Source organism: Hyaena hyaena, unplaced genomic scaffold (assembly GCF_003009895.1).
Source record: "Hyaena hyaena isolate Hyena2069 unplaced genomic scaffold, ASM300989v1 scaffold_565, whole genome shotgun sequence".
Taxonomy (NCBI): domain Eukaryota; kingdom Metazoa; phylum Chordata; class Mammalia; order Carnivora; family Hyaenidae; genus Hyaena; species Hyaena hyaena.
Genome location: NW_024081196.1, coordinates 673,174 through 696,254, shown reverse-complemented (window position 1 = coordinate 696,254; position 23,081 = coordinate 673,174). Strand labels below are relative to the sequence as shown.

At 41.6% G+C, this 23,081-nt stretch overlaps 1 protein-coding gene across 1 annotated transcript in view; it reads left to right on the top strand.

The window, feature by feature from the left end:
- Positions 1 to 22,105, top strand: part of PPM1H (protein phosphatase, Mg2+/Mn2+ dependent 1H) — a 257,588-nt gene extending 235,483 nt beyond the window's left edge. The window contains exons 9-10 of the mRNA XM_039256219.1: positions 611 to 762; positions 17,360 to 22,105. Coding sequence (XP_039112150.1) covers positions 611 to 762; positions 17,360 to 17,507 — 300 coding nt within the window. The 3' untranslated portion in view covers positions 17,508 to 22,105. The remainder of the gene's footprint in view (positions 1 to 610; positions 763 to 17,359) is intronic.
- The last annotated feature ends 976 nt before the right edge of the window (positions 22,106 to 23,081 follow it).

Below are 23,081 nucleotides of genomic sequence, written 5' to 3'. Positions count from 1 at the left end.
TTTTTAAACATTTTATTTGTTTTTGAGAGACAGAGACAGCATGAGAGGGGGAGGGGCAGAGAAAGAGGGAGACACAGAACCTGAAGCAGGCTCCAGCTTCTGAGCTGTCAGCACAGACCTGATGCGGGGCTCTAACCCACAAACTGTGAGTGAGATCATGACCTGAGGTCACAGGCTTAACCAACTGAGCCACCCAGGCACCCCTGTTATTCATCTTTATACATAGAGCACCTGGCCCAGAGCAGGCCCTTACTAAGTATTTGTAGAATGGATTGTGCAAAGGAAGGAAGGAAGCAAGCCTCTGGCTGCTTTTCTGGCTTGCACAGTATCTATTGTAAGTATTATTCCAGCTATGTCTCAGGCATTAATTTTCAATTAATTCTTCTTTGTCAGCTCTTAAGCCTACCTGTTGAGTCCCACTTGTCTATACAGCAAGTCTCCAAAGGAGGCTACCTGTGGCCACAAAGCTGGTGGCACAACCAAGTACTTCATAGTGCATACCTAAAAACCCCTTGGCATGGTGAAAAAAGGAAAGAATTCCAAAACCAATTTGTTACTGGAAATAATGTGTTCCCAACTTCTTAAGCAGGAATATCCCCATTCTTTTCAGGTAAGAGTCTACGATCTCTCCAAATATGAGCATGGAGCAGATGATGTGCTGATCTTGGCCACCGATGGACTCTGGGATGTCTTATCAAATGAAGAAGTGGCAGAAGCCATCACTCAGTTTCTTCCTAACTGTGATCCAGATGACCCTCACAGGTTTGTGTATTGCTGTGGTTGTAGGATTATACCTCCAGCCGGTTTTACATGGTGGGACTAAAATAAGTAATAATCATGCATTTTTCATCATTCATGATTTGTAGTAGAGCTGATATGGATGGATTAGGAACCAAACTGCGAAAGGGATAACATTTCTTATTAGAAGTACTTTCACAACCAAATAAAAGCCCTCCTTAAGTTGAAGCTAGATGCAAGTGGTATAAAGAATTTGATCTGTAAGGTATTTTGACAGCATATGCTTCTCACATTCTTCCCTCATAATTCCAAAGTGGGAATAATCCATTTTGTTATCCTCCTGGCAAGAGCAATACCAAATGCTCCCAGCAGTGATTTTTATCTGTTGGGAAATTATTTCTTTTGAGAAACATTGGGGAAAGAGAGAAAGATTAAAGTAGGTTTTCCTTTGTAGCATAGTGGCACTGTAAATACCCTCAACAGCTCTAGGTGACCCTCAGAAATACACAGAAATTCCTCTCAGGAGAAAGGCAGCTTTCACTTAGAACACAAGGAAACGATTTGTACTAAAAGCCAGTAAAAGCAGCAGACAGTGGAGTGGGACCTATAAATACTTCGTTCTTGAATTTATCAGTCAAAAATACAAATGAATAACATTTCAAAAAAATTTTAAAGTGTTGCAAATAGGAACATGGACCAGAGACTGTAAATTGATTGCATAGATTTTAAAACTAAGGAAAGAGAACTTCTGGAGATGACAAATATAAAAATAAGAATTAAAAACCCAGTGCATTAAACAGATTAGAGACAGTTGAAGAGAACAATAGCGAACTGGAAAATGGAGCTGAATAATCCATAATATGGCTCAAAGAGACAGGAGGGAAAATGTTAAATGAGATTATGAGACTAGGGGTATGATCTAAGGTGCTCTCAATAGAGTTCCAAAAGGAAATACTGTAGATGAGAAGAAAAAGTTCCAGAACTGTTGAATGATAATGAACTGAAGATCCAGAAAGCCCAGCAAATCCCAAGCAGAGAAATGAAAATTTTAAGTAGGTATGTCATAGTGAAACTGAAGAACTATAAACAAATAAAATACTAAAAGCAGCCAGAAAGAGAGACAAAACATATATATGTGTGTGTGTGTGTGTGTGTGTGTGTGTGTGTATACATGTATATATAGCATTTAGACTGAAAGCTGACTTTTCAGAAACAACAGGAGCCAAAAGACAGGAAGTTATATCTTCAGTTCTCTCAGAAAAGAATATTTTATTAATGTAAAAGTTTTTCTTTAACATATGAAGGAATTTTCTTATATAATAAAAACATCACTAAAGAGGATAAATTGAGGACATTTTTACGCAAAACACAATACGAGGAATTTTATTACCAACCAAACTGCTCTGAAGAAAATTCTAAAGGATATACTCAGATAAGAAAAGGAAGTGGTCCCAGATGGAAAATCTGAGAAATAGAATGGATTAAGCTAGGATCTTAGTAAATCTGTAGGTATACTGACTGTGTAAAACAAAAACAAGGATGTCTAATGTATAGTACTAAAAATAATAGAATTAAAATAATAAAAACTGCACAGTAAATTGGCAATGGTATACTACGATTCTATTTGAAAAGCGTTTCTCTTAAAAATGTTTAGCTTTAGACTTTAATAGCTAAGAAAACTACAAAACAAATAGAAAGTGTAACTTTGAGACTAATCAAGGGAGAGTAAACCTACAGGGAATCAGAAAACAAACTTCTAAACAATTTACAAATCAAAAAATTATAATAAACATTAGAAATAACTAGGGGTTTAAATAATGGGAAAATACTACATATCAAAACTTTAAAGGCTGGGGCGCCTGGGTGGCTCAGTCCGTGAAGCGTGCAACTTCGGCTCAGGTCATGATCTCACGGTTCGTGGGTTTGAGCCCCACATTGGGCTCTGTGGTGACAGGCAGCTCAGAGCCTGGAGCCTGCTTTGGATTCTCCCCCGTTCATGCTGCCTCTCTCTCAGAAAAAAATAAAACATTAAAAAAAAAAAAGTTCAAAACTTTAAAGGCTGAATCTTGACCCTTTTTTTTCTTTTTTTTTGGTCTAATGAGCCATGCATAGATGAAGACCACACTTACCCTTGACCTGCCAGAAGTACCCACATCTCCTCTATGTCATAAGATAGCTTTTTCTAGAACTCCCCACTATATCACAAGGAACCCCTAGCCACAAGCTGTAGACTTTTTACTACAGAGAAAGATTTTCTGAGTAGGACTTTGAGGGCTGACTTGTTTTATGGGGCGATTTCTGCCTATATTAATCACATAAACAGGTACCTAAAGACTTCATGTAACTTTTAGGTGCTAGGAGCCAAAGGAGTAAAGCTATCTACTTGTAAATCATACGTTCTTCTCCTGAGTACAGGCTATTAGTAAACACCTGTCCAACTTTTTCTTTTTTAATGTTTATTTTTGTGAGAGTGTAAAACAGTGCAAGTGGGGGAGGGGCAGAGAGAATGGGAGACACAGAATCTAAAGCAGGCTCCAGGCTCTGAGCTGTCAGCAGAGAGCCAGATGCAGGGCTCGAACTCACAAACTATAGATCATGACAAGTCATAGTCAGATGCCTAACTGACTGAGCCACCCATGCACCCCAATACCTGTCCTAATTTTAAAATTTAGATCTCTTGTCCTTATTTCAACAATAGTATCTAATTTAAGAAGTGAAAGCAGAATAAACACAGAAGAAGTAATGGAAGGACAATTATAGATAAGAAAATAGAGAACAAATATACAATAAAAATAAATGATCAGTGAATTGTAAAGTTGCAGGATACAAAATCAATATACAGAAATCTGTTGAATTTCTATATACTAATAACAGTCAGAAAGAGAATATGAGGAAACAGTTCCATTTACAATTGAATCAAAAATAATAAAATACCTAGGAATACATTTAACCAAGGAGGTGAACACCTGTACTCTGAAAACTGTAAAACATTGATGAAAGAAATTGAAGAAGAAAAAAAGAAATGGAGGGGTACATGGGTGGCTCAGTTGGTTAAGCATCTGACTTTGGCTCACGTCATGATCTCACAGTTCAGGGGTTCAAGCCCTGCATCGGGCTCTGTGCTGACAGCTCAGAGCCTGGAGTCTGCTTCAGATTCTCCCTCTCTCTCTGACCCTCCCCTGCTCAGGCTGTCTTTCTCTCAGGAATAAGTAAAACATTAAAAAAAAAAAAAAAAAAAGAAATGGAACGATATCCCATGTTCATGGATTAGAAAAATTAATATTATTAAAATGATCATACTACCCAAAACAATCTACAGATTCAAACTCAATTAAAATACCAAAAGCAATAAATAAATAAGTAAATAAACAGACAAATAAAATACTAAAATCATTTTTCATAGCACTAGAATAAAATCATCATAAAATTTATATAGAACTGCAAAAGACCCTGAATTGCCAAAGCAGTGTTGAGAAAGAAGAACAAAGCTGGAGGTATTACAATCCCAGCTTTCAAGATACACTACAAATCTGTAGTGATTAAAACAGTATTATACTGGCACATAAATAGACATATAGATCAACGGAACAGAATAGAGAGTCCAGAAATAAGGCTACCATTTAATGGTCACTTAACCTACAAAGGAGGCAAGAATATACAATGGGGACAAGAAAGTCTCTTCAATAAATGGTGTTGGGAAAAATGGACAGCTACATGTAAAAGAATTAAATTGGACCACTTTCTTACACCATACACAGAAGTAAACTCAAAGATTAAATACCTAAAATGATAAAACTCCTAAAAGAAAACTTAGGCCATAAACTCTTGGCCTTAGCAGTATTTTTCTGGATGTGTTTTCCCAGGCAGGAGAAACAAAAGCAAAGATAAGTAATTGGGGACATTAAACTAAAAAGCTTTTGCACAGTGAAGGAAATGTGAAGGCAACCTACTGAGTAGGAGAAGATTTTTGCAATATTTGATATATCCAATAAAGGGTAAACTCAACAGCCCAGGTGAAAAAAACACAACTAAGAAATGAGCAGAGGACCTGAATAATAAACTGTTTTCCAAAGAAGACTTATAGATGGCCAACAGACATAAGTAAAGATGCTCAACATCACTAATAATCAAGGAAATGCAAATCAAAAACCACAATGAGGTATCACCTCATACCAGTGAGAATTGCTAATAATAAGATAAATAATAAGTTTGGCAAGGATGTGGAGAAAAGGAGATTCTTGTACACTACTGGTAGGAATGTAAATTGGTCCAAATCAAAACCACAATGAGCTATATCACCCTACCCATGAGGATAGCTATTTAAAAAAAAGAAAAAGAAAAACCAGAAAATAACAAGTGTTGGTGAGAATGTGGAGAAATGGGAGTCTTTGTGCACTACTGTTAAGGATATAAAATGGTACAGCTGCTATGAAAAGCAATATGGTGATTCCTCAAAAAATTAACATTCGGTTAAGCGTCCAACTTTGGCTCAGGTCATGATCTCATGGTTGTGGGATCAAGCCCAGTGTTGGGCCCCAGTGCAGACAGCTCAGCAACCTAGTAGAAAAATGAGCCAGAACCATATACTCATGACCCAGAAAAACATTAATGGCCAGTAAATATATATTTTTTAAGTTTGTTTATTTATTTTGAGAAAGAGCAGGAAAGGGGCAGAGAGACGGGGAGGAGGGGAGAGAGAAGAGAGAGGGAGGGAGGGAGAATCCCAAGCAGGCTCTGCCCTGTCAGTGCAGTGTCCAACTTGGGACTCAATCCCATGAACTGCAAGATTGTGACCCGAGCCGAAGTCAAGAGTCAGTTGCCCACTGACTGAACCACCCAGGTGCCTCAATAAATATATTTTAAAAACGCTCAACTGCAGAGGCTCCTGGGTGTCTCAGTCAGTTAAGCATCTGACTCTTAATCCAGATTCAGGTCTTGTCTCACGGTCATGACTTCAAGCCCCGTGTTGGGCCCCATGCTGGACATGAAGCCTGCTTGGAAAAAAAAAAAAACACAACTCAACTACAGTAAGCAGAGAGGTACAAATTAAAGACCCACGTAACTGTAGATGGTTTTGTGAATTTGTAGACAGGACTGGTCACACCTTGACATCCCTGGTGAAGTTGGACGTTTGTATGTCCTGTGACTCAGAGTTCCACTCCTAGGCTTGTGCCCTGGGGCAGTGGTTCTGAACGTATGGTCCTTGGCTCACACGGTGTCAGCATCCTCTGAGCACGTGTTACAAATGCAGTTTTTCAGGCCCCACCCCACACATCTACCAAATGAAACTCCAGTGGTGGGAGCCAGCAGTTTGTGTTTTAACAGACCATCCGGGTGATCTGGTGCTGCTACAATTTGAGTCCTACAAAGAGAGATCCATAGAATTGTTCTTATTATAAGAGCCGGAATCGACACACATGTCCAGTCATAGGATGGATAAACTAAGGACAGAATGTTTCACAGCTCAAAAAAGGGAATGAATCAAACTTGGGCTCATTAGCAGGAAAGAATCTCCAAAACATGATGTCGAGTTTAATAAGCAAGTCACAGATGAATACACATATTATGGTTCTATTTACATTAAGTGGAAAACTAACAGTATATCATTTAGGCATATAGATAATAAAACTATAACAAAAGGCTAGAGAATTAACCCAAAATTCAGTATAGTAGTTACTCTGGCAGGAGACGTGATGAGCACAGTTTTATTAGTAAGAGAGAGAATATCAGTCTGGAGATAAGAAAAATGCTGGTTGGTTTTTAAGACCTAAGAAGCAAAGGTTTCTTCTCTGCCAGATAACTCCAATTCAGATTCATTCATTTGGGAAATATTAGTAGGAAACCTGTTTTATTAGCCAAGGCCTGCTAGATACCCGGAAAGAAATTTGTGAAGCAAACAGACCTGGCCCCTTCCTTCTTGGAGGCTGGAGTCTGGAGGGGGTAATAGAAACATAAGGGAGTTACAATGTAAGTGATAAAGAGAGGAGCCTAACCAGCAGCAAGGGATACCCAAGAAAGCTTTCCACAGAAAGGGATATCTAAATTTAAGCCTGAAGAACAAACGAGTGTGAGCTGGGCAACGTAGGGCAATGTAGGGCGAGGGGCAGCTGGGGAGGGAGAACATGGCGCAGTCCAGGAAGCACACAGTCAGGAGAGCTGACTAGGCTTAGTGTAGGGTGCTGTCCACAGACAAGGTGTGACAGGGAAAGTGGCCAGGTTATGGCTGACCTTATGAACTCACAAGATTAATGAATGTGAAAATTAGTTGTAGGAAAGGAATTCTGTAATAATGATGGGGAATTTATGTAACTCGCTCATTCTGGTCCATAATCAGCAAGCACTCTGTGCCATCTGATGTTCACTGAAAACATGAGATATGGATTGTTGCTCTACCTTTGTGTGATCCTTTGTAATTTAAACAATACTGGGAAATCAGAGAAACTGAATTTATTTCACACTCATGGCTTTGAAGTTGTGTAAAATGTTCTGCCTAATGTGTGACACGCTCATGCCCTGTGTTTTCCTGGTGTGGCCCATGGAGAGCTCGGTCCCAAAAGCCATGGCAGGGGTTTCCTCCGCAGGGAGCTCTTCTCATCTTCCTGTGTAGTATAGATATGAGTGAAAGTCACCCTAATAAGTTTTAGCCCAAGTTATCATTTCTGTGAGGAGGGAAGACTCACTTTATAATTCCGGAGGCTCTGTAGACTTCCTTGGCCAGGATTCATTTCTCCCCAAATGTAGCCCAGGAGCAAAGTTTTGTCTATATGATCCTGGGGGAGAAGGGAGGTGGGTCCAAACCTGAAGCACTGACCAAATGAGGTCAGCCTACTGTTTGATAGAAAATGAGAGAGAAAGGTATACCCCCAGCACAGGCAGCCTGAGAAGGAGTGAAGGCAACATAACAAGTGAGAAGAACAATAAAATGTTTCTTCATTTGAGGTTTTGAATGGGGTTGTTTTACTTTGAGTTCTGCTGAGTCAACACCGTTGTGTCTAGAATGTAGCACAACAGAATGAGGCCGACTATTAGCCTCGTGACAGGCAAGGCGTTGGGGGTTTGCCTTTGGATGACTTGGCTTTTAATGTTATGTGCAGGTTGTCTTTGACTTTTTTCTTTTCTTCTTAGTGACTACCATTCTCAACAAATTGCCAGCATTGTCTTCCCATGATGATATCCTTCCCAACAAAGAAGTTAAAATAGCATCTCCCCCTCCACAGTACTGAGTGAGGGAAGAGAAGAGATGATTAGCATAAAGATAGTTTGCAAATTTCTGACCCACACACCATCCTCTCAGGCAGAGATGGAGTAAAAATAAGCTGTATGATCTTGACTCTAGTGTATCTTACAAAGCCCTTTTGCTATTTTGAACTCCACAAAGGAACCAGAAAACTAAGAGGAGGTTTTATGGACAAGTCATAAGGAGTGCGGTGAGATTCCTTCCTCCCTCCCTCCCTTCTTTCCTTCCCATCTTCCTTCCCTTTTTCTTTTCTTTTGATGGAAATATTCCCTGAAGTATAGCAGGACTGGCAGTTCTGGAAGTCTTCGTGGGGTTATGAATTGGACCGTGTGTAGGACATCTACCTAGCTAGCACTGGAGTTGGATGGTTTGGAAGTCATGGAGGTTGGACTACCACTCTGTAGTTCTCTATAATACCAGTAAGATTCTCTTTTGAGGCTGAAACATCCCATACAATTTGGAGAGAGTGCTCAAAGAAAGGCCTGGAAGGGCTTTTCTGAGGCAAAATATCTAGGATTGACTTATCCCCTCTGTCAGGCTGAAGGTTTAGTGGTAGGTCTCCTGCGAAGAATATTCAAAATGGAGGCAAGTGTGTAAACACTCAAAGGGGATGCTTCATATTTTGTCAGAAAGTAATAAACCATCAGTATTACTGAGAGGTAAGGGCATGGGCAAGGCCAAGGGGAAACAGAGCCAAAGAACAGTTAACCTATATGAAAGCATGGTATATAGTCATATTCCAAAGGCCAAAGCAAAACTTGGCTAGGCTTTGCCAGTCCTCGATTGCCCAGAACCTGTCTGTGGAAACCTCATCTTTGTAACTTGGACCTAATGATCCTCAGTCTTCCTGCCATGACACTCAAGGTGCTTATTACGGGGTATTATATTGTATGGGGTACCCATACAATATAGAATCCACAGAGCACTTCGCTAACAAGAGAAGCCTTTGTGATGCTTATCCTTCAAATGTCATTCTTCACATCCACGCTCTCCAAGACTCAGATCTGTGTGCCTTGGTGAGGAGAGATTAATCAGTGGGAAGTTAGTAGCAAAACACCCATCAACACTGACCTCAGTATACTAATGCAGCTATTAAGTGCTATTCTGTATTTCCTTGATAATATGAAATTTATTTTGGCAAAAGACCAAAGTTCTTTTTGTGAGATCTTTCCGTGAATTAGCTGAACTATTTTCTACCAGCACCAAAGGGTTTTGAAAAACAGTGCCTCAAATGCAAAAAGGAAGGGTTCCCCTCACTACCCTCCCAATATCAATGACATGTTTTAGGAACAAATTTGTGTTCCTAAATGAGTGCCTGATGGGCTGTTTGAAGATTAGACAAAATCTGCATTTTTGTTTCTTTTGCAATGCTGCATGCATTTAGACCCATGGGAACTTGGAAGTCAGCCTGCAATCCTGACTGTAATGGGCTCTGAACAGCACATGGCCAGGCCCCTATCGCCTTCCTCAGTGCTCTGTATGTGGCTGCTGGAACAGAGCTGTATGGCCGTTGAGCTGGGACATCAGCATTTTAAAGGGCTTGTCAGGGAAGACTGAGAAGGAAAAGGTCTACTGCTCCCTCTCACATTGAAATAATGCTGTTTGGGATACAAACTGACAAACACACATGCTACCTAAGGAACCAGGGAGTTGATGCCAGGGGCACAGGGTTGGAGGAGGCCTAACAAGTGTTTCCCCCCCTCTCCCGTGGGGGTGGGCAGCTCTCCCCAGACTCTGGCCTTGTACCTGCTGCCACCTAAACCCCTGATGCACACAGTGGCCGTGTCACAGACAGTAGCTGTCACTATTCCAGGGTGTCAGGGTATTCTGTCTGAGTGGGATTCCCATGCCCTTGGCAGGGGACAGAAGCTGTCACAAGTGGCTTCAGTGACTTCAGAGCTGAACAAGGGACACATGTGGGTAAGCTCCCAGCAGTGAGCCTAAGTCATGCCTCCTCCCGGGATGAGTTGCCTAGTACAATAAAGAGCCCTCTCCAAGCCACCTCTCACCCCCACCCACCCAGTCACCATAGATCCCTGCCAATGTTCCAAAGCTTGGGAGAGCTTTTCTACCTTTTAAATTTCAGAGGCTTGCTCAGAATGCAAAGAAGATTTCTCCTCCTGTTCCCATCACACTCTATTACTGCTGGGCATCAGCGGATGGAGGCTGCCTTTTATATGCAAATATCTGGAACCCATTAATCCCCCAGTTCCTGCCACCTACCCTCCCTCTTTTGTAAGCCCCTGATCTGTACCATCTAAATGGCAAATAGCAGTTCCCACCCAACTAGAACTATTAGCCTTTAAGGCTGGGCTGAGGCCTGAAATGGACAGTATTTTTGACACCCGTGCTGATACCAATGTGATCTCTGTGAGAAGTAGGCTCTGTAAGAGGTGGATGACTGTAGGCAATCTCCTGGGGGAAGAGAAAGGCATTTTATGTTTAATGAGGAAAATGATGGCTAATGTTTACTGACCTCTGACCAAATGCCAAGACTATGCCAAATGCTTCGTGGAAGGATCTCGTTCATTCCTTGGAAGAGGTTTTGAGGTCTGCACTATCATCATTCCAGATTTATAAGTAAGAGGGGTTTCAAGAGGCTAAGAAATTTTTCCAGAGTGCCCATCTGGGCGGAGAGGGGCGGGGAACCAGGATTGGACCCTAGGTAACCCGCGCCCACACCCTGAGCCCTTTGTGCACTCTGCTGAAGAGGTGAAAGAACTAAGTGCCATCGAAATGGCCAGGACAACAGAGACAATTGAGGATTTATTGGTCTCCTTCCACCCTGTTAGTGAAAAGAGCTCCTGGCCTTCCCATAGTTGTTCAGCCCTCTTCCTTTTTCTGTTTTCTTCCCTCCCCTGCTGTCCTTTCTCTGCTCCCTCCCCCTCAGAGCCTGAGGAAGCCTCTGAGCCAAGCCCTGTGCTGTGTGCCAAGTCAGCTCCCTTCCTAGCAGCCATTTTTTTGAGCAGAGCTTTGCTGATCAATATTGAAAGCTTCGGCCAGAGAAGGAACATGTTGTCAAAATACAAAACTTGTCTCCCAGGGAGATTCTTTCTTAGAGGAGAGCGAATCCTACAAACTGCTCCAGCACTTCTCTCCTGTGGTCTGACTGAGCATTCTGAATAAAGGCGGTCAGGAATGGCCCTTCCTCTGCTCCACATCAGCTTCCAGAATCGCCAGGCTGCGCAAGCCTGCCTCACAGCCCCAGCCCGGGTGTACTGGAATCCACTTCCCTGTCACTGTCTTCAGCTGCACCATATTCTTTGTTACTCTCTTGGGTACTTTGTACTTACATTTCATGTTTTGACTCCGTCTATGGCACGTGTATGCCCGTGTGTTCAGCCTCGGTACCAACAACATCTGTAGAGCTCTTCTGTTTTATGTCTCATTTAGCAGTTTCTTTCTGAGTCCCCAAAGCAGGCAGCCCTTGTCAGGTAGAAATTGGAGGAAAACCAAATAGAAGCAAGGAGACCCAGTTCTTTACCACCAGAGTAAGTTGTTTTTTCTCTTACCAGTTTTGATATAACGCAACCTTACAAATGATTTCATGCCTGAGGCAAGTTGGCTCTTGAATATGGATGTCTTTGTGCTCTGAAATGGCCACGAGCCTGGGTGAATACTGGAGTTGGGGCAAACAAACTTCTCCCAAGAGCTGGTTTATGGGGTTGTGTTGAGTTATTCATTTATGAGGAAAGCATCCTGCAAGGCACCTCATTTTACTGGAATGTTTCTCACTTCATTTCAGTACTGGGTCTCCTGTAGCCTGAAGGAAATGTTAGGAAATTGGTCCTGGAGTTCAGCTGTACCATTAAGTCCCTAAATACAATATCTAGTCAGTCCCGTTCAGTTGTCCACACAGACTGCTCTGTCAGAGAGAGGGATACCACACTCCCCAGAGAAGTCTGGCAAAGAGAAGTCACGTGGAGGAATCTGAGCCCCTGGCAGCAGTGTCGGAAGAAGTGATCCTAGGCATTCTCCCTAAGCCTCCCGCTCAGGTTGGGGCCGTCCTTCCCTGAAACACACAGATACATGGGTGATGGCAAGAACCCAGTGAAACCGAGCTCTGTGAGGAGGGATACGGTTGGGTAGGCTCACCACACAGGAAAAGTGTGAAGTTAAACCTCATACCACTCCTGTGGTATGGGAATCCTAAACCAAGAAATTATATGTTCTACAGCTAGAAAAACCCAGAGTGTCTCCCAGTATAGGCAAATTCAAAACTCTTTCTGTAACTGAGGGCACAAACAACCCTACTGAAGAGAAACTTCTATGTTACCTTCAAACCCACTATAAGAAAGAATAACTAGATACAATGGAGTCTTCCATTTAACTCCCCAAAGAAAACCCAATAGGTTAAAACTTCAAACATGTACACACAGAACCACGAGGTGAGAAAAGGTAGACTTGGAAAACAACCAAATGGAAATTCACAATGGTGAAAGTATGTCATTGATATAAAGTTACTATAGTTGACCTTTCAATAACATAGGTGTGAACTTCATGAGTCCACTTATCCGTGGATTTTTTTGACACAATAGTGTAAATATATTTTCTCTTCCTTATGATATTTAATATTTTTCTAGCTTTATTATAAGCATACAGTAATAAGTATAGCATATAAAATATATGTTAACTGTTTATGTCACCAGGAAAGTTTCCAGGGAACAATAGGCTATTAATGGTTAAGTTTTGGGAGGGTCAAGATTTCTACTTGGAATTTTGACCAAGCAGGGGTCCGTGCCCCTAACCTCTGTGTTGTTGAAGGATTAACTGTACTGAATGGATTAAAGAGTACACTGTGAAAGCGGGAATTAGTGAATTTAAAGAAATCAGAGTGAGAAAAAAGGACAGGAAATAAGTAGAAATCTGGAAGGTAAAATGAAAAGGTCTAATGGGAGAAAATATAAAAAATAGAGGGCAAGAAATATTCAAAAAGTTCACAGTTGAGAGTTTTTCAAAATCAAAGAAATAGCTTCTCATTTGAAGGAGTAAAATAAATTTCGAACCATGATAGATAAAAAGGAATCCTCATTTTTCTGTCTAAGAGTAACTTCATAATATCCTAACAAAACAACAGTAAAAACTTAAAGGTACCAATGTGAAGACCGTTACTTGCAAAGAAATGATACAAGACAGACTTTCTCAAAAAGAAGTATTATTTCTAACCTGCTGAGGGAAAATAATGGTCAATTTAGAAATCTATACCCAATAAAGCTTGCATGCAAGATTAAAAGCAAAAATAAAGATTTTTGTGGTCCAAAGACTGGGTGAATTTATCCCTTACAGACCTCTGTTTACTAAAAACATACTTCAATAGAAAAAAAATCAAAGAAGGAAGGAATGGATTTCAAAGAGCACAGAAGTTAGTATGTTGGTTTATTTATACAATTGTAGATTATAAATTATAAAAGTGACTAAATGATAAAAATTACTAATACAGGCTTAAAAACAAGACAAAATTCAACTACCAGACAGTAACATGGAAGATGAAAGAAGGCATTCTAAGATTGCTTTATTTTCTGGAGGAGGATATAAATACTGATTAACCTACATATTTAGCATAACTGCTAAAATGAGAGAAATAAACTGTCACTTCTAACCCATTGAGAGAGGGAAAAGGTGTTAAAGCAATTACCCTGACAGAAAGCAAAAATGAAGAAAAAAGAATAAACAAAATACATAGGAAGTTTTACATATATTAATATGTATATGTTAGTGATGGCAAAAATAAGCTCCAATGTATCAGTTTTTACAATAAACAAATTTCGCTTGCATCTTAATATCTATGAGATTACATTTTATTTTAATTAGCCACATACCATGAGCGAAATAACACTTTAAAATTCAAAGTTGATATGTCCTACTCTGCTTTGTAGATGCTATCATTGAAAAATATCAGGGTGAGGAGGTGGCATTGAAAATGACTATGATTTCTCGACTAAGAGACTAGGAATCACATTAACTAAGGATGATAGATGGGGAAGTACCACTTTGGAAGTGAAAATAAGTTAACATTTATTGACTTACTGAGTCTTAACTGGGGACTATCAAGGAACTTCAGGAGCATCAAAGAGAAGAATTTGTGCTGTGTGTCATGGAAGCCCGGACACAGGAGAACTTGGAATGTGTAGTAGGGTGGAAACCCCCCACCCCAAAGATAAAGAGACTTCAGGAAGACAGGAACCATCACAGGTAAAGAAGATGGTCAGCAGTGTCTGTGCTGGAGAAAGGTTGAGCTGAATGAATGCTGAGAAGAAGCTTTAGGTCCAGATTAGTAAGGTAGTGGGCCTACTAGTAAAAGATTAAGGAGGAAAAAGGGAAGACATTGAAGAAACAGAAATGGATTTCTCTCTCAAGAAGTTCAGCACCTAAGGGAAGACAGAATGGATGGTAAAGAGAAATTCAGGCTCAAGGGAAGTTATCTTGGAATAGGCAATAGCCATTTGTAAGAATAAAACCTTAATTATCTAGAGTCCTTGGGGAAATGAGTTTCCTGGGTAACGAGCTTTTCTAGGTGACCTAATGCTGCTTTCTAAAATACCATTACTAATTTTGGCCATTTTTTAAGTACCCAGAGTCACCAGCAATAGCAATATCAGGGTGGTCTCTGGCCTTTAACCAAGGCGATACTCCTTTGTGACTTCATTTAACCTTGTTTTGAGCTCAGTTGTTGCACCCATGGCATCAGGACCTGCCGAGGCCTACAGAAGGATTTCCCTCTTGACTGACTACAGAGTGCTGTTGATAGTTCTTTTATCTGTTTTTCTGAGATCTTTGAGCATCTTTCTTTTCCTATCAGCCATCTTTTATCATAACTTGCCAGAATTTTCTGTCTGGCATGCTCTTGAGCTGGTGTGTTCAGCTCTGACCAATGGATCTACTCTGTATTGACTCAACCAGGTTTCTTGAAAGGCTAATGTTGGGCCCCTGGTCAACCAGCAGGATAGTAAACATCACTCTGATCTTGTTGGCAGCCTTTCCCCGCATGGTCATGTCTCAGATACACAGTTTAACGTACAATCAAGAGTAACCTGGGGCGAGGATCTGAGGGCCTCTTCTGAATATAGTGTAAGCTCCAGTATATGGATTTGGGGGTATTTATTTGGCTCTTTAGCCAAAGGCCTCTCTTGACTCCTTTCTGATTATTTCCTGATTTCAACAGGAGAACCCTCAGGGCTAATTGGCTGCATCTTCTCTCAACTGCAACTTAAAGAGATTTCTGTCTCCACGTGCCTGGGTGGCTCAGTCAGTTAAGTGCCTGACTTCGGTTCAGGTCATGACCTCATAGTTCATGAGTTCAAGCCCCACATCAGGCTCTCTGCTGACAGCATGGAGCCTGCTTGAGATTTTCTCTTCTTACCCTCTCTCTTTCTGTCGGTCCCCCACTCACGCTGGTTCTCTCTCTAAATACATAAACTATAAAAAAAATATTTATTTAAAAGGGATTTGTCTCAAAGCTGATAATTTTCTCAATACGGATAGAAAAAGGTATCTTTCCTACCAACCTACCACCCATCCTCCAGAAGGAAAGGTATTTATTTTGTATTAACTAAAACAGCCTCTCTTCTGTCAGTTGAAGGGTATGCTAGACTTTCCTCTGCTATCTGGGCTGCAAAGACTTGAGTCTCAAAGACTTAATGTCCTAGAATCTTAATCCTGAGATAATTTGCTACAGACCTTAGTCTTAAAAACTGTAATGATGGGCAAGATGGCAGTCTCTTTTAATAAGAGACTCAGTAAATCCACAAGGGATCTTAACAGAAGAAACAGAAGAGCCTTCTGGTGTTCTGAATTCCGTAAAATCACAGTCCTGAGGGCAAGGCAGAGACATTCCAAAGTAGGGAAAAGCCACTAGTAATATCAGGGTGGTCCGTTGTTAAGGGTCCACAGGCTGGCTTCCAAGAAGTTCTTCCTTATGGGGTGACATTTATTATCTTGGTGATTTATCAGAATCTGGCTTTTAGCTTTTCAGGTTCAGAGACTGGTTTAATCAACATACAAAGAACAGATTCATTGCCTGAGCTGGGCTCACCGTAACCAAGCTCACAAGATTGATCTGGAAACCAAAATTCCAGTTGACATTTATATGGAAAAACAGAATTGATTGATCTTCTCAAAGTACAATGACTAGCTCGTTCTTTCCCTTTAGGCAGGCCTACACAGGGAGCCAGATCATAATCAGGCTATTTGGTGAATGTGAAATCAGAGTTAACAGTGAATCATGTTTAACAGCATAGGCTAAGAGAGTAATTCATCCACACTAAATATGGTCCTACCAGTGGAACTGAATCTGTTTGAAGTCTGTCACCTAAGACTCCCTCTGCTCTGATCACTATTTGGACAGACACCTGCCAATGTTATGCCTTGTTTTCTTTAATGTCTCAAGGCCAACACAGGACTACACCCACCAAAATCCCCTCCCACACTGGTCTTTAGATGTTAATACTTTCCATTGACTAATAGCATAGTCATTCTTTTTCCTTAAGTTTAAATCTCCCTGAGCAATCTTATTTTCAAATTCTCGGGGTATCCTCTGCCATACCTACACTTATCCACACGAAGGTTTATCAGTCACTTCCCAAAAACATCTTCACATTTTTATTATATTCCTATGCTACACGTACTACTCATGTTTTATTGAAATCAACTCACTTTTTAAAAACAATTTTAAGGGGCGCCTGGGTGGCTTAGTCGGTTGAGCGTCCGACTTTCGCTTAGGTCATGATCTCGCTGTTCGTGGGTTTGAGCCCCGCGTCGGGCTCTGTGCTGACTGCCAGCTCAGAGCCTGGAGCCTGTTTCAGAGTCTGTGACTCCCTCTCTCTCTGACCCTCCCCTGCTCACGCTGCCTCTCTCTCTCTCTCTCTCCTGGAAATAAATAAAACATTAAAAAAAAAATTTTTTTTAAACAATTTTAAAAGATTGACCCCTACCATAAATGGAAAATGATTGTCCTTTGTCCTAAAAAGAATGTGGCTCCAAAAATAAACACTGAAAACAAAGGCTAATATGTTTCCCATGTACTTTGTCAGCTAGACATACTTTGCCATGCAAAGCTCTGAGCCTGAGCAGACGTTAAAAGGTCAACTCACACCAAACTGAGAGACTCTTTGACATCATCAAACACTTCAAAGGAGGATTCCACAGCAGAACCAATTTAAGGGATTATTTAATGTATGTGGTGCCTTGTCCATCTACCACCTAGAAGAATAACCTCACGTTAGGCATTGCATGGTTCCGGAAAAGATGGCCTAGACTTTTTGAGATGTTAGGCATGTTTCAGAATCGTTTTTACAGCTGTAGTGATGCCTCCTTCCTGGCCTCACTTGACTCCAGACTCTGCCTGATGCCACACTGATGGTTTCATTCCTGCTTTTCCCTGCACAGGTACACGCTGGCAGCTCAGGACCTGGTGATGCGTGCCCGTGGTGTCCTGAAGGACAGAGGATGGCGGATATCTAATGACCGACTGGGCTCAGGAGACGACATTTCTGTATATGTCATTCCTTTAATACATGGGAACAAACTTTCATGAAAACGGCCCAGGGGGTTGGGAGGACAGCAGGAGAGAAAACTGGGACACCTCTTGGCAGGGCAGAACTGGGAAGTGCCCCGGCAGGGTTCCAGGTGACACAACCTCTTCCCAGGCCAGGTGGGGGATTTGCTGCTGAAAGGCCACTGGCTGTACTTTTGGGGGACCCTTAGATTTCAGTTGCCTCTTTAGTAACAGGTCTGGATACTCAACAAGAGCAAAACATAAAGGCTGCTACTGAGTATTGTGTTTCTTTTGGTTCCTTTAATAGTCCTCCTAGGTGGCCACTGCCTAATTTTGGGCACACACATCAGATTTATTTGGAGTAGCTGGGGCAGCCATTTTCAGGTGTAACTGGCAGGAGGCTCTTCCGCCTATCAAGCTGTCAGCTTCTCTACGGGTTAAACGTGCTGCATTGGGAAGCTGGGGATCAAGTCTCAGAAAGTGTAAGCACCCACCTTCTAGTAAGCCTGAGATTTATTTCAGGGAACACTGGTGTGTGTGTGTGTGTGTGTATGTGTGTGTGTGTGTGTGTGTGTGTGTGTGTGTGTGTGTGTGTCTGTCTGTCTGTCTGTCTGCTTTCATGGTTATGGTGGGGTGAAGCAGGGATTTTTTTCTGTTTGATGTTCCTTGAATCTTAATTGTTTCCCTTCCATAAAACAGGCCTGGGACTTTCCAGCTCCTTGCTGAGGAATTTGGTGTGTCAAAGTCCAGCCCAGGCTGTCCCCATACCCCACAGCCCACACCACCCAGGCAGCCTTCTGGAGCAGTGCCCTGGCGGACAGAGCACTGTCTTTGTTGTGTAACAGTTTGTTCCCGAGTTGCATTTTCTCACCATATCAGTGTGTTTTCATGAAAATATGGGTGTTTCTTTAAACCAACAGTTTCTCTGTTGTTTTCAAGGGTCCCCCTTTTGTGGCTAGAGATTCCTCTGAGAATCTAGGTTTTCATTTCTGGGACGGTTGGCCCTCCGCACCTGCTGTGCCTCACGGACACATGTGAAGCAGTGTTTAAGAGAGCACTACAGGAAGCTCCATGCATCGGTCAGTTCCCCATACCTCATGTGATGACCATTCCTCTGTTTTGGATCCAGGTTCTATGGACTGTGACTGTCCGCAAGGCCACTCCACATCAGTACATATCTGTGTACCACCAAGGGGCAGCAGTCCTGCTTCCCCCCCATCTTTGGGCAAGACCCACTCAGAATAGCCCATTGCTAAAAGTGAATTTGAATTGAGTTGACTGGTCATCCTCATGCTGTGTGCCCTATTCCTTCTCCTCGGAATCACATCCCAGCAGCTGAGGCCCCCCCCATTCCCACTGTTGCTCCACTTCCGAGTGTTCCTCACAAGACCTGCAGAAGCCGTGGACAGCACATCTACCTGTTGCTGCTTCCTTGCTGGGAGGAATAACAAAGTCGTGTGTTAGAAATCACCTCTCTTAGGCAGACTGCTGCTCCACACTGAGGAACCCTCAGTGAGGGACATCCCATTACTAAGTCTTCCTGCACACCTCCTGTGGCATCATCACCATCTTGTCAGTCCTGTGTCATTAAAACATTCTTCCCACCCCATAAAGAAAAATGTCATTGATGTGATTCCCCGAACTGCTGGAAAGCCACTTCCAGTTCACATGGTTGTTGAATCCCTTCCCCAGAGGACAGGACAGGAACCTTTCCTCCAGGATAGTTAATCACCTTCTGGAGTTGTAGATATTTTATTAGGAAAGGCCTAGAGCCTCTCTACTCAGGAATGAACTCATTCCACCATGTGGAAAGGATGCCCTGTCAGGCAAGTGAGGAACTATGGGAATTCACCCACCAGTTGTTCGCCAAAATGTTGCCCAGGGAGAATCAACGACTACCTTGTCAAGGGGTCATCTTCATCTGCCAGCCTCCCTCCTCCTCCGGTGGATCTTAGCTACCCCAGATGTCTCTGTGGGGACAAGTTGGTGGTGAACCATCTGCTTCTCTGGCAGAATGTGATGCTATGAGACAACATGCAGGTACCCTACTGCAGTGTCATACACTTTCTGTTCAGGCCCGGACTCAAAGTCTCGTACAGATTGGAAACAAAGTGTTTTGTGGAGGACTCTGAATGGCCTTCTTTGGGAAGCTGCCCTCACAAGCAGTCACCTCTTATCTTCCCATTGCCATTCATCTGTTTCTCTCTTGGGCTTCTAAGTTGGTCCTACCTTGAGCTTTTCTAGTTTTAGTTAACCATCAGAGTCTAACTCTGGGTACAGATGTCATGACAGCCTTCTACTTAATTGACTAATTCATTTACTGCCAAGAAATGTCTCAGGAAAAAAATTCTAGAACACCACCCCCCCCGACTTTTCAATTTATCCTGAAGTCTAGAGCACTTAGTCCTGCTGGTTTTAGTTAGAAAGGTATCCAGGAATTCTTTTCATTAAGACTCCTTGGTGGAAAGATCTTAGTAAAAGGCTGAAGCCCTGTTTCTGTTTGGGAGATGGGAGGAAAATTACAAATGAGGTGAATAAATCATATGTGGAAAAAGCGATTTGTTAATGCCCATAGCACATCCGCCCAGCACTGATATTGCTCTGTGAATTGAGCTTACTCTATTTGGCCTAATTTTTCACCCAGGCCCCATGCCATCCCATCCCACTGCAGTAACTAACTGTGTCTACATGATGGGGCCGGCCCTTGGAGCATTCCTGGAAAGGACAAAAGGCAGCACACTCAAAATTCTGAAGAAGATATTTATAAGCGATTCTGAAATCTTGTGTATCTGACTTCTAGCCAAATCTGTTGTCCTAATGGCCTCAGAGGAAATCTTGTTTAATAAAAAGCTTTCGATTTCCTAGTCAAGTCTTTATGGTTGCCTTGGGGTGTGTGTGGCCACTTCCTCTAATGAAAGGCTCTTTGGGCACTAAATCTCTTTGTTGGCTAGACTCTGCTCTTTGGAATATTTGGGGGACAGTGTTTTTCTGGAAGAGAACAAAGTCACCCTCCATCCACGGCCTGCGGCCCTTTGCCCGGCAACAGCCAAACCTTTGTTCTCGTGACACCTGCAATCAGAGACGGACTGTGTTCTGCAGTGGTTGCGCTCACCAAAATTCAGTTCTCGGGGTGGGAAGGAAGAGGTAGAAATTGGGCAAGGCCTGGTACTCAGCTGTGTACTAGGACAAAGCCACGGAAAGTGGCAATTTCAGTCACTTAACATCGGATACAGCTTTGGGGGGTTTGGGGTGTTTAATTTTTTAATTCTAGCAACTTCACCTCTGTGGGGCTGGGTGCTCACCTTTTTCTTACTCCTGAGTATCCATTTACTTCTTGGGAACAACTATAGTTGTAGGTAGATATTGGTGGGTGGGGATGAGCGTCCTGGTACCTAGATTTGGCCTCAGATCTTGGCCATTTGGGCAGGATTTTCAGTTTACCCAGAGCACTAGATTGGAAACACTTGGAAAAAGAGTCCCACATCTTGAAAATTCTGACTCTCCTCTTGACTGCACCTCCTTCCTTGTCTGCCAGTCTTGTTTTGTTTTTTTTTTTTGTTTTTTTTTGTTTTTTTTTACAAGGCCAAGAGTGGCCAGTGGTTTCTTTCCACCACAGTTTGAGGATCTAACCTTTCCTTAAGTGACCCAGCAGCCCCACACTCTCAGAGGGAATATATTAAGCTTTTATGACATTCTATTTTCAGTAATTACTGCTTCAGGGACACTTGGAGAAAGCAATGAGAGTCATTATCTATGCAAAGAACAACCAACCAGGCTGACCCTAAAATTGACCAGATAGAAGAAAAGAGTAAAACTGTATCTGGCCACAGGACAGAATCTTATGTTAGAAACTTGGGTTTTTGAGGGCTTTTACAATTGTAGAGAAACACTGGAAGTCTGCATACCGTGGCCCACCGTGCTGAACAAAGTTTGGTTTATGGGTGATGTGGCGTCTGTGTGCACACTGGGATGTTTCAAAGGACACTCCCTGAGCAGCCTGATTTGTCTCTTGTGTGAGCACTGAGGCAGCTCTTCGTGAGAGCTGAGTGCCCGTCTGCAGACTACTGCTCTTTCTAATCCATGATGTTTTATGTAAATAGCTTTAATTGTTCCTTAATATCTTCTTAGATGAAGTTCTGTTCATGTAGGAACCAGGTAGAGACAGTGACCAATGAGGCTGTAAAATGTGCTGTTGTTTTCTACTGTGATGTACTTGAAGGACAGCCTTGTGTCCCCCAATCTTTCAATCTTCCTTCCATAGTATTTTGTGTTTGGGGAATCTTGAGGTTATTCTCCATTTTTGTTTTGCCTCCATTTTCTTTGTTTCTTCTGGAGACCCAGGGAGCCCCACAGTGGAGATCATTTGTAAGAAATGTATCATGTTCTGGGTTTCCAAAAATATAGTATGTACAGTGAATGAGAGGAATCTGCCTGAAAATGGTTTCAGAACCAAGTACCTTTATGCTTTGTGATTGTGAAACCTTGACTTTTGTAACCCAAAAAATGAACACTGTTTAGTAAAAGGGATCTATTTTGTGTGTTTTGAAACTTAGGTGCAATGTTCCCTGGAAAAAGCTAAAGAAATGTATATGCTCAATGACATTTTAAAATAAAGTATTATATATATGTATATAGGACACCTTTAGAAAAAGTTTTGTGTTACTTCTTTTAATCTGCTATGAAGTTTCTTCATATCAGGTAATGGAATGAGGAGTGTCATGACCTTATGTGAAGTTTCGAACTGTGAACAGATGCCAAAGAAAATCAAAAGGGAATGGATGCCAACACCATAAACCTTCACAGGAATAGCAGTAAAGGCTATGTATTTCAACAATGCATCTAGAAGAAGCACCTTGGATATTACCCCCAAGAATTGCTCCCAAGAGGTATTCTTTTTTTTTTTAATTGAGGTATAATCAATATACAACATTAAATTAGCTTCCAGTGTTCAACATAATGATTTGGTATATATATTATATTGCAAAATAATCATCACAAAAAAACTGATTAACATCCATCATTGATATTAACAAAATGTTTTTTTCTTGTGATAAGAACTTTTCAGATTTTCAAATATGCAATACAGTATTACAGATAGTCACCATGCTGTATATTACATCGCCATCACTTCGTTCATAACTGCAAGTTTGTATATTTTGACCCTTATCACCCATTTCTCCCACTCCTCACCATCTGCCTCTCCCAACCACCAATCTGTTCTCTGTGCCTGTGAATTTTTTGTTAATTTTTATTTATTTTTTAGATTCCACATATAAGTGAGATCATACGGTATTTATCTTTCTCTAATTTCACTTATAACGTCCTTAAGGACCATCCATGTTGTCACAAATGGCAATATTTCATTATTATGACTGAAGAATAGTGTGTGTGTGTGTGTGTGTGTGTGTGTGTGTTTTCTTTACCCATTCATTGATTCAGTTTTTCCACATCTTGGATATTGTAAATAATGTTGCAGTCATCATGGGGATGCATATATCAGTGTTTTCATTTTCTTTGGATAAATACCCAGAAGTGGAATTGATAGATCAAATGGTAGTTCTATTTTTGATTTTTTGATGAGACTCCATACTGTTTTCCTTAGTGGCTGTGGCA